A 13,129-nucleotide genomic window follows, 5' to 3' on the forward strand; every position below is an offset into this window, starting at 1 on the left:
GACTGTTGTAGATCTGGATGGTGAGCAGAAGCAAGGGATGAGGGTGGCTCCATTGGAGCGTCATGAAACTCACCATCCTCGTCAGCAAGAGGAGGCTCAGGCTGCTGCTCAGGTACTGCTGGCTCCTCTCTGGCGGGTGCAAGGGGTGGGGCCAGTACGAACTCCCCATTTCTTGCTCGAACTAAGATACCCATCCTGTAGAACGTGTCCGCAGTCAGTAGGGTCATCTCAGCAATCCTCGTGTCTCTCCGGTGTACTCGCTGAAGGTTGGGGGCGAGTTGAGAGATGAAGGACCCGACACAGATGTAGCCACTCTTCGCGGTGCTCATACGTGCTCCTAGGCCCATGCATGATAGTAGAAGAAATTTCCCAGCATTGACGCGACGCTGGTAAAGCATGCACCACAAAATGAACAGGTGGTGAGAGCTAAGATTACCTGTGCTCTGGCTACGTGCAAAAATAGAACGCAGAGTTGGGTCTCGAATGGCTGTGCTTTTCGCGAGTCGGGCTCTGTAGACGTCACAAGTGCCAGTAATCTCCTGCCAAGTTGTGTCCTCAGAATAGCCTGGAGTAATCTCTACCAATGCCTCTCTATATGCTTCTGCTTGGACTGACTCCTCTGTCTCAAATAGGCAGTGGACGTTGAACTGTGCCAACGTCATGTCGCGCTGGGTGGTCATGCAGAAATGCACCCGTAAGTCGTCGGTGTATATGACAAAACTCAGGAACTCCAAGATTGGCTCCCTGTATGCTGGTGCTCGCACAGTCTGGACGCCCTCCCATCCTATGGCTGCAATGTACCTAGAGACGTCCTCCCAAAGACCATGTTCGTGAAGAACATTCTCGTCCAGATAGCATATAGGGAGGAACTTGAATCCTAGTAACGTGTCCAGGCGCTTGAGGTATCTTGCTACTGCACCTTGGTCACCTCGAAACTGAATTTCGTAAGCTGTTGGCACAGTGGAGGTGCCTTAACGAGCTCTTTTAAGAGGCATTCTCCGCATGAAAAATAGAGAGCACATTAGTCTTGTGCACATGCACGGCCGTTCTCTTTAATCAGCACGGTCGTGCATGTAAATAGAGCACGCCTATGCATGTGACAAGCACGACCATGTTGGAACCCTAGTTCATATGCACGGTCGTGTTGTTCATGTGCACGGTCGTGCTTATTACACAGAAGCAAGAATTTCAGAATTAAAAATTTCTACATAATTAAGAAGTGCTTACCAATATGAAATAGGATAAATGCATAAAATCGTACCTGAATTACCTGAAGCCCAAGAAAGTTTAGAAGGAAGAGACCGAAATGGATGCTCAAAAAGAATAAGGGAGGTGGGAGTGCTTTGTTTTTGGGGAAGAAAAGGGCGTGCATGTTCTGTGCACCCCTCCCCCTTTTTATTTTTCAAATTCTGCTCAGAGGCACGCCCGTGCATATTCGAGCACGGTCGTGCTTGTTTAATAAAAGCACGCCCAAATAGCCTTTTCTGACATGGGCGTGTTCAAGTGAGGCACGCCCATGTTCTCATTGAGCACGGTCGTGCTGTATGAAAGCGCGACCGTGCATCACTCGTCTACCCTCTTCATTATGTGTAAAAACAATAAAAGCTTAAAATAAAATAAAAATAAAAATAAGAAAAGAGACATAATTAAGAAAACATAACACAAGGTGCCTCCTGGAAGTACTTGTTTAATGTCGCAAGCCTGACATCTTGCCTGGGCTAGTCAAGTGTTATCGTGTGACCAGGAGGGGTCACATTCTCTATATACACCTTCGCTCTCAGCCCATTGATACAAAAGGGTTCTTCTCGATGCTTGGACACTTCTAGTACTCCGTATGGAAGAACCTTGACCAAATTGTAGGGGCCATACCACCTGGATTTCAATTTTCCAGGAAATAGTCGCAACCGAGAGTTATAGATCAAAACCCTATCACTTGCTTGAAAACTCCTATGATAAATGTGTTTATCATGCCACTTCTTAGTACGCTCTTTGTATAACTTAGCATTTTCAAATGCTTCAAAACGTAATTCATCCAATTCATTTAGCTGCAACAATCTCTTTTCACCTGTGACCTGTGAATCAAAATTTAGGAACTTCAAGGCCCAGTAGGCCTTGTGTTCAAGCTCAACTGGTAAGTGACATGCTTTACCAAAAACCAAACGATAAGGAGACATACCAATAGGGTTTTGAAAGCAGTGCGATAGGCCCAGAGTGCATCATCCAATTTCAGAGACAAATCTTTCCTGGAGTTGTTAACAGTGCGCTCTAAAATTCTTTTCAATTCCTAATTAGATATCTCAACTTGTCCACTAGTTTGGGGATGATAAGGAGTGGCCACCGTATGGGTAACACCATATTTTGTCAAAAGAGCTTCAAATTGTTTATTGCAAAAATGGGTGCCACCATCACTAATAATAGCTCTAGGGGTGCCAAATCTAGTGAAAATATTTTTCTTTAAAAATTTAATCACAACTCGAGTATTATTGGTGGGTAAAACATAATCAACAGCTACTAATATACATTCATTATGCATGGATTTGGGGAAAGGCCCCATGAAGTCTATGCCCCAGACATCAAATAATTCACAAATTAAGATATTACTAAGAGGCATTTCATGTTTCCTAGATATATTTCCACTTCTTTGACACATATCACATGACTTAACATATAAATGAGCATCTTTAAACAAACTAGGCCAATAAAAATCACACTGCAGGACCTTATGAGCGGTTTTTGATGGGCCACAATGACCTCCCACCTCCCTAGAATGGCAATGGTTAAGAATCTCATTAACTTCACTCTCTGAAACACACCTCCTAATCATATTGTCCCCACAAATCTTAAAGAGATAAGGTTCATCCCAAATATAATGCTTCACATCAGACCAAAACTTTCTAAGCGTATGCTTGTCAAGTAGTTTAGGAGTTACATTACCCGCCAGATAATTTACAAAATTCTCATACCAAAGTGCCTTAGAGATTGAGAGGAGCCTTTCATCATGAAAAGAATCCTTGATCTCCTTCACCGTGAGTTCCCTTACTGAAGCATCCAGTCAAGACAAATGATCTATTACGACATTCTCACTTCCTTTTTTGTCTCTAATCTCCACATCAAACTCTTGGAGGAGAAGGATCCACCGTATAATCCTTGGTTTAGCATCCTGTTTTGACAACAAATACTTAATGGTAGAATGGTCAATAAAGACAACAACTTTGGACATTATCAAATAAGAACGAAATTTATCAAATGCAAAGATAACAGCAAGTAATTCCTTCTCTGTAACGGTGTAATTACACTAAGCATCGTCCAAGGTTTTACTTGCATAGTAAATGGCCTGAAACACCTTATCTCGCCTTTGTCCCAGAACTGCTCCCATCGTTGCATCACTAGCATCACACATTAGCTCAAAAGGTAAAGACCAGTCAGGGGCCACAATCACAGGAGCAATTGTTAATTTCTCTTTTAATTTCATGAAAGCAGATAAACATGTTTCATCAAATTTAAACTCTACATCTTTAGCCAATAATTCAGAAAGGGGTTTTGATATTTTTGAGAAGTTTTGTATAAACCTCCTATAGAATCCAGCATGCCCTAGAAAACTCCTGACTGCCCTGACACTTGTAGGGGGAGGTAGTTTAGAAATAACCTCAATCTTGGCAGGGTCTACTTCAATACCTTTTCCTGACACCTTGTGCCCCAAAATAATGCATTGATATTTTTGAGAAGTTTTGTATAAACCTCCTATAGAATCCAGCATGCCCTAGAAAACTCCTGACTGTCTTGACACTTGTAGGGGGAGGTAGTTTAGAAATAATCTCAATCTTGGCAGGGTCTACTTCAATACATTTTCCTGACACTTTGTGCCCCAAAATAATGCATTCATCAACCATAAACTGACACTTCTCCCAATTTAAAATCAAATTGGCTTTCCTGCATCTCTGCAAAACTAAATTCAAGTTATGTACACAACTATCAAATGTGGTGTCATATACAGAAAAATCATCCATAAAGATTTCAATACAAATGCTCTAACAAATTTGAAAAATAAAGCCATCATACACCTTTGGAAGGTAACAGGGGCATTACATAATCCAAACGACATTTGTTTATATGCAAATGTACCATAGGGACATGTAAAAGTAGTTTTTTCTTTATCTTCAAGAGCTATGGGTATTTGCATATAATCAGAATAGCAATATAAACAACAGTAATATTCATGCCCAACTAACTTCTCTAACATCTGATCAATAAAGGGTAGAGGGAAGTGATCCTTCCTGGTGGCTTCATTAAGCTTCCTGTAGTCAATACACATCCTCCATCCGGTTACCTTTCTGATTGTGATGAGCTCTTGTTGCTCATTTTGCATAACAGTAGTCCTTCCTTTCTTTGGTACCACCTGCACAGGACTCACCCAAGGGCTATCAGAGATTGGGAATATAATATCGACATCCAATAACTTAATTACCTCCTTTTTCACTACTTCTTTCAGATTAGGATTTAATCGCCTTTGGGGTTGTACTTTTGGTTTGAACTCCTCCTTCAGGTGAATTCTATGAGTGCATATGGAAGGACTAATGCCCTTAATGTCATTTATGCTCCACCGGAAAGCCTCCTTGTTCTCTCTCAGTACTCTCAGAAGCTTCTCCTCCATGCTACTTGTCAAATTGGCAGAAACAATTACAGGTAAGTGAGATGGAGGGTGTAAAAAGGCATATTTAAGATTCGAGGGAAGAGGTTTGAGTCCTAGTTCAGAAGGTTCTTCGATTGATGGCTTGGTTCTTTTTCGAGAGTGTTCTCTTAGATCTTCAAATATCCTTCACCCGAACCATCTTCTAAGCACCCCATTGTTCAATGCTAAGATCTCATCTATTATTTCTTCAGTGTTGTGCAGATCCCTCCTTTCCAATGTAAGTATCCTCTCCAATGCATCTTTTATTAATTCATCTTGCACCTGTGGCACATTCAGGGAGAGGGAGGTAGCATCTGCAGTTGTCACAAAATTACAAGAATCAAAAGTGGATGGATGCTTGAGTGAATTAAAAACTTTAAATACTACTTCCTCATCATTCAATCTTAATGTAAGCTTCCCCTGCTGAACATCTATTATTGTTCTTCCTGTGGCTAGGAAAGGCCTTCCTAGTATGATAGGTACTTTGTCATCCTCTTCCATGTCAAGGACAATGAAATCTGCAGGGAATATGAACTTATCTACCTTGACCAGGACATCCTCCACTATGCCCCTAGGATATGTTATCGAGCGATCAGCAAGCTGCAAAGAAATTGAAGTTGGTTTGGGTTCTTGCATACCCAACCTTCTAAACACAGAAAATGGCATTAGATTAATACTAGCGCCTAGATCACATAGCGCTTTATCAAAATGAGAGTTGCCTATAGTGCATGGAATCATAAAACTCCCTAGATCCTTAAGCTTAGGCGACAACTTTCTTAGTAATATTGCTGAACACTCCTCATTCAATCTGACTGTCTCGAATACTTCCAATTTCTTCTTATTGCTTAGCATCTCCTTGAGGAATTTATCATATTTAGGCATCTGTGAGATGGCTTCAACAAAAGGGATATTGATGTGGAGCTTTCTGAGGATCCCAAGAAACTTATTGAACTGAGGGTCTCTCTGGTTACCCATCAACCGTTGTGGGAATGGAACTTTCGGCCTTGGTATCACGAATACATCTTCCTTTGCTTCTTTCTTCGTATCTAGTTGGCAAGCACGACCTTGCTCATCATCTAGCACGGCCGTGTCTTCGATAAGCACGGTCGTGCATTCGTTGTCAGCATGGGCATGCTGTTCAAAGCACGGCCATTCTTGTTGAGCCAACATGGGCCTACAAGGTGATGCAAGGGCGTGCTGATCAACAAGCACAGGCGTGCACGGCTTCTATGTTTGCGTTCCATTCAAGTTTTTCCCACTTCTTAAAGTGATTGCCTTAGCTTGTTCCCTAGGATTCGGTTCTGATTGGGATGGTAGTGCTCCTAGTACTCTTTGACTGAGGAGACTAGTGATTTGCTCCAACTGAGATTCAAGCTTTGAAGACTGAGTCCTCATCTCAGCTCTGATTTTTGCAAACCTCTTATCTTCCCTCTCAATCTGTTGTTCTATCTGGGCCTTAAGTTTTGCTATTCTCTTGTCAGAGCTATGCACGTATTGCATCATCTGTTCTTGAAAATTGGATTAAAATCTAGGAGCTTCTCTTCTTTCTATCTTCTCCCCTTGATTTTGCACATGGAGGGGGTCGATAGGGCGCATTCTGATTTCCTTGGCGACTTCCCCAAGGAGTTGTATTACTATTGCGCCATCGTGGGTTATAATTATTACCCATAAAGTTTGCCTCCTCGTGATCAAACTCTATATTATGCGCCGACTTTGTGGGTTGATCTTGTGCTCTCATTAAGCACTCCAATTGCTTTGTGAGAGCTTCCATTTGTTTTACCAGTGGGTTGTTGCTCTCTGCTTGATAGACTGGTGCAGCTTCTTTTCTCTTGAAGTTATATGTGTCAGCTGTGTGCTACTGAAAGCTAGCATATGCCATTTCGTCTATCAATTTGTATGCGTCATCTGGGTCTTTCCTTATAAGAGATCCTCCTGCAGTGGCATCAATCGTGGCCTTGTTATGGATGGATAGGCCACTGTAAAAGATCTGCATTTGCCTCCAAGTTGGAAAGTCATGATGTGGGCATCTTCTCAATAATTCCCTGAATTGCTCCCACGCCTCGAACAGTGATTATGTCTCATTCTACTGGAAGCAACATATTTCTGTCATCAGCTTAGAAGATCTTTATGGAGAAAAGTACTTTCCCAAGAAGTGTTGAGTGAGATCCTCCCAAGTTGTGATAGAATTGGCTGGGAGTGAGGAAAACCATGCATTTACTCTTTCGGACACTGAGAATGGGAACAGGCAGAGTCAAATAGCATCATTGGAGACTCCGTTGTATTTTATGGTGTCTATCAATCGGAGGAACTTTGTCAGATGTAGATTGGGGTCTTTGTTAGGCAAGTCCCCAAATTGTATGGAGTTATGAACCATGGTTATGAGTGCTGGTTTCAACTCAAAATTGTTTGCTTCCACATTAGGTGCCGCGATGCTTCCAGGAGTGCCTCTGGCATTGGGTGTCATGTAATCTTAAATCGATCTCCTTCCCTCTGCCATTCTTTACTCTCTCACTTCTTTTCTTTGTCTACGAACTGTCCTTTCAATTTTCGGATCAAACAAATAAGCTGTAAAACACTTAGAACGAGTGAACATACATCAAAAGTAATTTTAAACAAAATGAAAATAAAATAAATAAGAAAATTATAAAAATATAAAAGAAAATTTTAACAATGAACAGAACAAAATAAAACAAAACACAAGTTGCTCAAATCAATTAAATTTGAGAATTTTCTTAATATTGAAAAAGCAATCCCTAGCAACGGTGCCAAAAACTTGTTTGGAGGGCAAGTGTACCCATCGAGAAGTAATAAATGGTTTTCAACTAAGTTCCCGAAATATCGTCCCACAAGGATTGTTTATCAACTACTAAGAGTTTTCCTAATTTAATTATTTAAGCTTCAAATATGCGAGATTAATCAGAACGAGAATTTATAAAATCAATTGTAAAAACTAAGAGCAAGAAACACAGAGCACGTATTGGTTACACTTATCAGAGAGAAACTTAAGGCGTATGAGTGTTCTCATTCAATCCTTTATGTTATTTTTCTATTTAGATATAAATCTGATTTCCTGATGATTACTAATCATTCATACTAATACTATTAATATCCACTGGTCATGCAATATTCATATTCTTTTCTCTAAGTTAATATCCCCAATGGTTATGTGAGTTATCAATTTAGAAAAAGCCTAAGGAGCCTATGAATTTATTAATTCAATAACGATTAGAAGATGAAGATTAGTTTGATCTACCTAATCTTTTTATCTCGTTTTATCCTATAGATCTATTAATTAACCGAGGTACGATCGCCTGACGATGTAATTAATTAGGGTTAAGAATGAGAAATGATAAGATAAATTCTAATCACGAAGCGGAAATCAAATTTAGATTCAAATATCAAAATTCCATAAAGTCATGAACAATAATTCCCATAGCCCTAGCTATGGATTTAGCTACTTATATAGAAAGAAAAAGCTGAAATAATCAATAACATATTAATAATGAAGAGAAAAGCAAACTAGAACAAGAGATGAATCTTTGGTCTTCAAGTATGGTCACTTGAATCTCCAAGTGTCGCCAAGGGTGTGCCAAAGGTCCGTGCAAGAGAGGTGAAAGTGATCAAGAATCTTGAAGGGCCTTATGTGAAATGATGCTCAGGGAAAAATTAAGATCCTTTCTACGATCCTCCTCCTCTCTATTTATAGAATTTGAACTCCTTTAAACTAGGCAAGTTTGGCTAATGCGAACCAGCACGACTGTGCATGATGATTCAGCACGGTCGTGCATATTGTCGAAGCACCCCCGTGCTTATTGCTGTGAGGCTTTTAAACCCATTCATTTGGGCTAGAGCTGTCAAAAAGTAAAAAGCCCTATAAATCAAAAGCCCTATAGGCTAAAAAGCCCAATGGGCCAGGGCTTCAAGGACCAAATTTTTTTTAATAATTGCAAGTTTCCAACTCAAATTTAATTTCATAATTAACTATTACACAAATGGACGAAACATAACCAAATTGAACACCACCTAAGAAAGTACAATAATTTGCAGTTCCAAGATACTGAAAATAAATCATTACAAAAAAAATAGCATATCAACAATTTTGCCAAATTAAAGAGTGCCAAGGTCCAGTGTAGATAAAAAGTGGATGCATTTCAAAATATACACAATACGTCGAATATTGATATCATACAATTGATTGAATATCACAAAGTTAATTTCACCATTCAAGTTGCAGTCAGACCAACAAAAAAGATAAGCGGGATATACTTTTACCACTACAAGGATAAGAATTGACAGCTTCGTGTTTACCTACCAGCCTTGAGTACCTATAAGAAAGGCAATCACAGTTAAGCAAAATATAATTGATACATGAATTTTAGTTGCATAGCCATTGTGATTTTAGTTCCAAAACAATTTTAAGCTCCCATGTTCAAATCAAGAAATTGTAAAAGATAATCTAGTTAAAGCAACAAAAGATTAATAATTATAGTCAATCAAAATTGTAACTATTGTGGAAAAATTAGATTAAAATTCTGAAAAAATTAGATTAACAATCTCCAAATTTGTGTTTCCTAATATGCACCTAGTCAGAATAGCACCTCCATCTAACAAAGGTGTATGTTCAACTAGATTTGAGACACTTCAATAAAAGCCAGTGATAATTTCTTCAGTCTTCAATAATGCAAGAAAACTATAAGTTGCTTTTGCACTGCATAAAAAATGGCTTTAGCAAGTAAAGGAGGTGAAAACATATGAAAGGAACTCCATACTATACTTATTGAAACCTGGAGAAATGTTTAAGCAAATAGAAAAGCAAGGAAAGAAATTGAAACCTGGGCGGTTGATGAGGAAGATTATACTTAGTAGATTTATACTTCACTTGCTTGTTAGTCTTCAATATCTTGTTGCATACTAGACTCTAGAGTTTTTGTCTCATCATTATCTAAAACTCAAAAACAATAAGAATAGAATTATGTTTGTACAAATTATATAATAATCATAAAATGTGATTAGAATAAATATTACCACTTGGACTTTCAACAAAGCCATGCAACCAATTCCTAGCACAAATTAACATTTACACATTTTCTGGAAGTGTAGAACTTCTATATTTAGTGAGAACACGTCCACCAATGCTAAAAGCAGATTCTGATGCTACTGTAGTGATTGGAATGCTAAGCACATCTCGTGCTAATACAGAGAGTGTTAGAAATCTCTTTTCATTACTTTTCCAATAATAAAGCACATTAAATTCTTCAGTATCATCATAGTCAACTTGTGACTCATCCAAATACAAATCCAATTCACTCTTACCAATGGTAGACTTAGTTTCATTTTGAAACATTTTAAACTCCTGCAAAATATAACATAATAACCCTTTAAACAAAATAAAAATAAGAAACACACTATAATTAAAATGACATAAAAGAACATACATTGAACAATCTTGATTTCTTTGACCTATTTCCATCTCCATGTGACTTTGACAACAAATTGGATTCATTGGAAGGTTGAGAACTACTTGTAGCACTAAAATTGTTTGCATATTCTCCATAAAGCTTATCAAACTTATCAAACTTATCCTTCACATTGTTGACCTTCTCATGAGAGGTTAAAGGATCAAGCTTGGTATAGAAAAATCTTAAAAAATGAAGCTTTAAACGAGGGTCAAGAATAGCTCCAAAAGCTAACAACACACAATAATTCTTCCAATATTTTTCAAATTTTCCTTTCATTCTTACAGCCATATATCCTTTATAACATCATCTTCGTTCAATAAATATTCATTCAACAAGCATTCAATCTTCCAAACTTGCATAAAATATAAGTTTGAAGTCAGATAACAAGAACCAGAAACCATATTTGTAGTCTCATAAAACGGCTCTAAAAATTCACATAATTTCTGTCCTTTCCTCCATTCCTAATATGATGGACAATATTTATAATTTCTATCAACCACCTGAAGAATATCAAAAGCTTTTTCATACTTGATTGCACTTTCAAGCATTAAGTATGTTGAATTCCACCTAGTAGAAACATCTAATCTTAACCCAATTGTTATGTCTATTCCAGCATCTTGCACACAATCTTGAAATTTAATCATCCTTCCATCAGATCCTCTCACATACTTAACACTCTCTCTAATTTTAAAAAGTGTTTCATTAATTACTTTTAGACCCTCTTGTACAATCAAATTGAGTATATGAGTAGAACAACGCACATGAAAAAAATTCTCCATCACACAACAAACTATTCTGCACACGAAGATGATTTTTCAAAATATCTTGCACATTGTCATTGGCAGAAGCATTATCTAAGGTAATAGAGAAAACTTTTTTATCAATTCCCCATTGCTTCAAGCAATCAAATAAAGTGGCTTCTAATTCAATTCCAGTGTGAGGTGGTTTCATTCGATAAAAATTAAGAATCTTACTTACTAATCTCCAGTTCTCATCAACAAAATGAACAGTTAAGCAAATATAACCTTCACTCGTAGCTGCTATCCAAACATCAGAGGTCAGACATACTCTATTAGGAATATTACACATGACTTCTTTGAGTTTTTCCTTCTCTCTCATGTAAATTTTTTGAACATCTGACATAACAATATTCCTAGAGGGCATTACAACATTAGGATTCACATAATTGATCCATTCTCTGATCATATCATACTCGCACCAAAACTTACGTCTTGAGTAGGAATTGCATCTACACTTGAACGTTGAATATTTTTACAAACTGAAACATGTCGACTTAAATGTGAAGTTCCATAATGATTTTTTGTCTTGGGATTTTTTCCAATAGCATAATCATGGCCACAATATTTGCACACAGCTTTTTCAACTCCATCCTTATCTACACCAGTTTTAGTAAAATATTTTCAAACATTTGAAAAGTGTTTCTTCGGTGTCTCGACACTTCCAGATAATACAGAAGGAGTTTCAAAAACAACTTTATCATCTATATTCACAGTCTTATTCATAGAATCCATTATATAATTTATAGTTCCTATGCATTAAAACAAACATAAAATAAAAATTAGAAACTATACTTTTACAATTTAAATTACAAACTATACTTTCACATAATCTCAGTAAGAAAGAAATAATCAAGTATAAAAATAAGGACTGGTGCATAATATACAAACAATTGCAAACCTATAATAACAGAAGCTTAGACCAATTCTAGCAGAGTTTTGGTGAGGATCAAAGACATTGAACAGGTTTATGGTGAGAGAATTGAATTTCAGACCATTGGTGCAAATCTGGATTTTTTCCTTTTTAACCCAATTTTGTCTCTGTAATTATACAAATAAAGATATATTTTTTTTATCAATAAGGTAATTGAATTATTTGATAAAAAAAATTAAGAAAGTCTAAGGCTTCGTATATATAGTTACAAATAAATAACAATTTCGCGGGCCACAAACAATGGTTGGATTTGGATTAGTTTACATTATTAAATTGTATCAGTTTCTCACCATTTCCATTTGTTCACAAATATAATTAAAATAGAATCACATCACCAATTTTATACAAACTGATGCTTACAGTGACATTTCTCTGCCACCATTGTTGGATTCAAATTCAATAATTGAGAGTCACTAGTTAATTATAGAGGGACAAACAAACAAACAAAATTAAATGGTAGTCTATGAATGACAAATTATAGACAAAAGCCCAGACATGCCTATCAATGGTAGTCTCCACAATCCACGTCAAATAAAATTTTTTAAAAAGAGAAAAATTACGAAATTTCCAAGAATTTAGGAGCCAAATTGAACCATTCTACTAAGAATTAGCAAGGAAAAAAAATGTCACCAAACCTTTCCTGCAAAATGAGAGGAAGGATGATTTTGAAATAGTCCCCATCAAATTCAAGCACAATAATAATGATAATAATAAGACGACAAATAACAACAACAAATACGATAATAAAGATAACTAATGAAATAGAGCATTACACGATTGGTTCTTCTCGAGGTCAAATTATTAATAGTGCCTACTTTCCTATTTTCAGAAACAAAATTCAAAAGATCATCAGAAGCTGCAATTCGACAAGACATAATAATAGATAAGCAATTACTCTCTCAAGTTACGAAATACCCATAAAAACACACACACAAAAAAAACACACTAACAAACACAACACCTGCAAAGAATGACACATGCAAGACAAGCCGTGAACTATACTGAAATCAAGTTTTTCTTTGTTAAGAAATTTGCAAAAAGGTATAATAAGTAAAGAATGACCACAAAAAGCTGGAGCTCCTTGCATGGAGTTGCAAAGTAACTATTACCTTGATCTATGAATTGAGAAATATTGAATGACCACCTCTTGCAAAAAGCTACGAATCTGAGAAGTGTTGGAGGAGCCACTTACATCTATGTGTGAAATATACGAATCTATGAAATCTGCGAATCTGAGAATCTGTGAAAATCTATTGCATTAGCCCCTTCA

The 13,129-nt window shown here is 37.2% G+C and overlaps 2 protein-coding genes and 1 non-coding gene across 3 annotated transcripts; 1 reads left to right on the forward strand and 2 right to left on the reverse strand.

The window, feature by feature from the left end:
• Nucleotides 1-2,284: 2,284 nt before the first annotated feature.
• Nucleotides 2,285-4,651, reverse strand: LOC113859405. The gene is made up of 5 exons (XM_027492189.1): nucleotides 4,230-4,651; nucleotides 3,777-3,969; nucleotides 3,344-3,688; nucleotides 3,085-3,160; nucleotides 2,285-3,039 (listed from the first exon to the last, which is right to left on the reverse strand). The coding sequence occupies exons 1-5, from the start codon at nucleotides 4,649-4,651 to the stop codon at nucleotides 2,285-2,287; spliced, it is 1,791 nt and encodes a 596-aa protein (XP_027347990.1).
• Nucleotides 4,652-4,816: 165 nt separating this feature from the next.
• Nucleotides 4,817-5,839, reverse strand: LOC113859406. Its single transcript, XM_027492190.1, has one exon. It carries the CDS (start codon nucleotides 5,837-5,839, stop codon nucleotides 4,817-4,819), a length of 1,023 nt encoding a protein of 340 aa, XP_027347991.1.
• An 839-nt stretch (nucleotides 5,840-6,678) lies between these two features.
• On the forward strand, nucleotides 6,679-6,785 carry LOC113860429. Its single transcript, XR_003503881.1, has one exon. It is a non-coding gene; the product is annotated as a small nucleolar RNA R71 (small nucleolar RNA).
• Nucleotides 6,786-13,129: the final 6,344 nt, after the last annotated feature.

This window comes from Abrus precatorius, unplaced genomic scaffold (assembly GCF_003935025.1).
Source record: "Abrus precatorius isolate BTA unplaced genomic scaffold, Abrus_2018 Scaffold2, whole genome shotgun sequence".
NCBI lineage: Eukaryota > Viridiplantae > Streptophyta > Magnoliopsida > Fabales > Fabaceae > Abrus > Abrus precatorius.

What these genes read in the sequence shown, in the direction of transcription:
- LOC113859406 (XM_027492190.1), bottom strand. Translation starts at nt 5,839, where the DNA reads ATGTTGGCTCAACAAGAATGGCCGTGCTTTGAACAGCATGCCCATGCT.
- LOC113859405 (XM_027492189.1), bottom strand. Translation starts at nt 4,651, where the DNA reads ATGGAGGAGAAGCTTCTGAGAGTACTGAGAGAGAACAAGGAGGCTTTC. An exon ending in ATTGATCAGATGTTAGAGAA is followed by an intron (nt 3,970 to 4,229) that starts GTTAGTTGGGCA and finishes CACATTTGATAG; the next exon opens with TTGTGTACATAACTTGAATT. An exon ending in CCCCTACAAGTGTCAAGACA is followed by an intron (nt 3,689 to 3,776) that starts GTCAGGAGTTTT and finishes TTGGGGCACAAG; the next exon opens with GTGTCAGGAAAAGGTATTGA.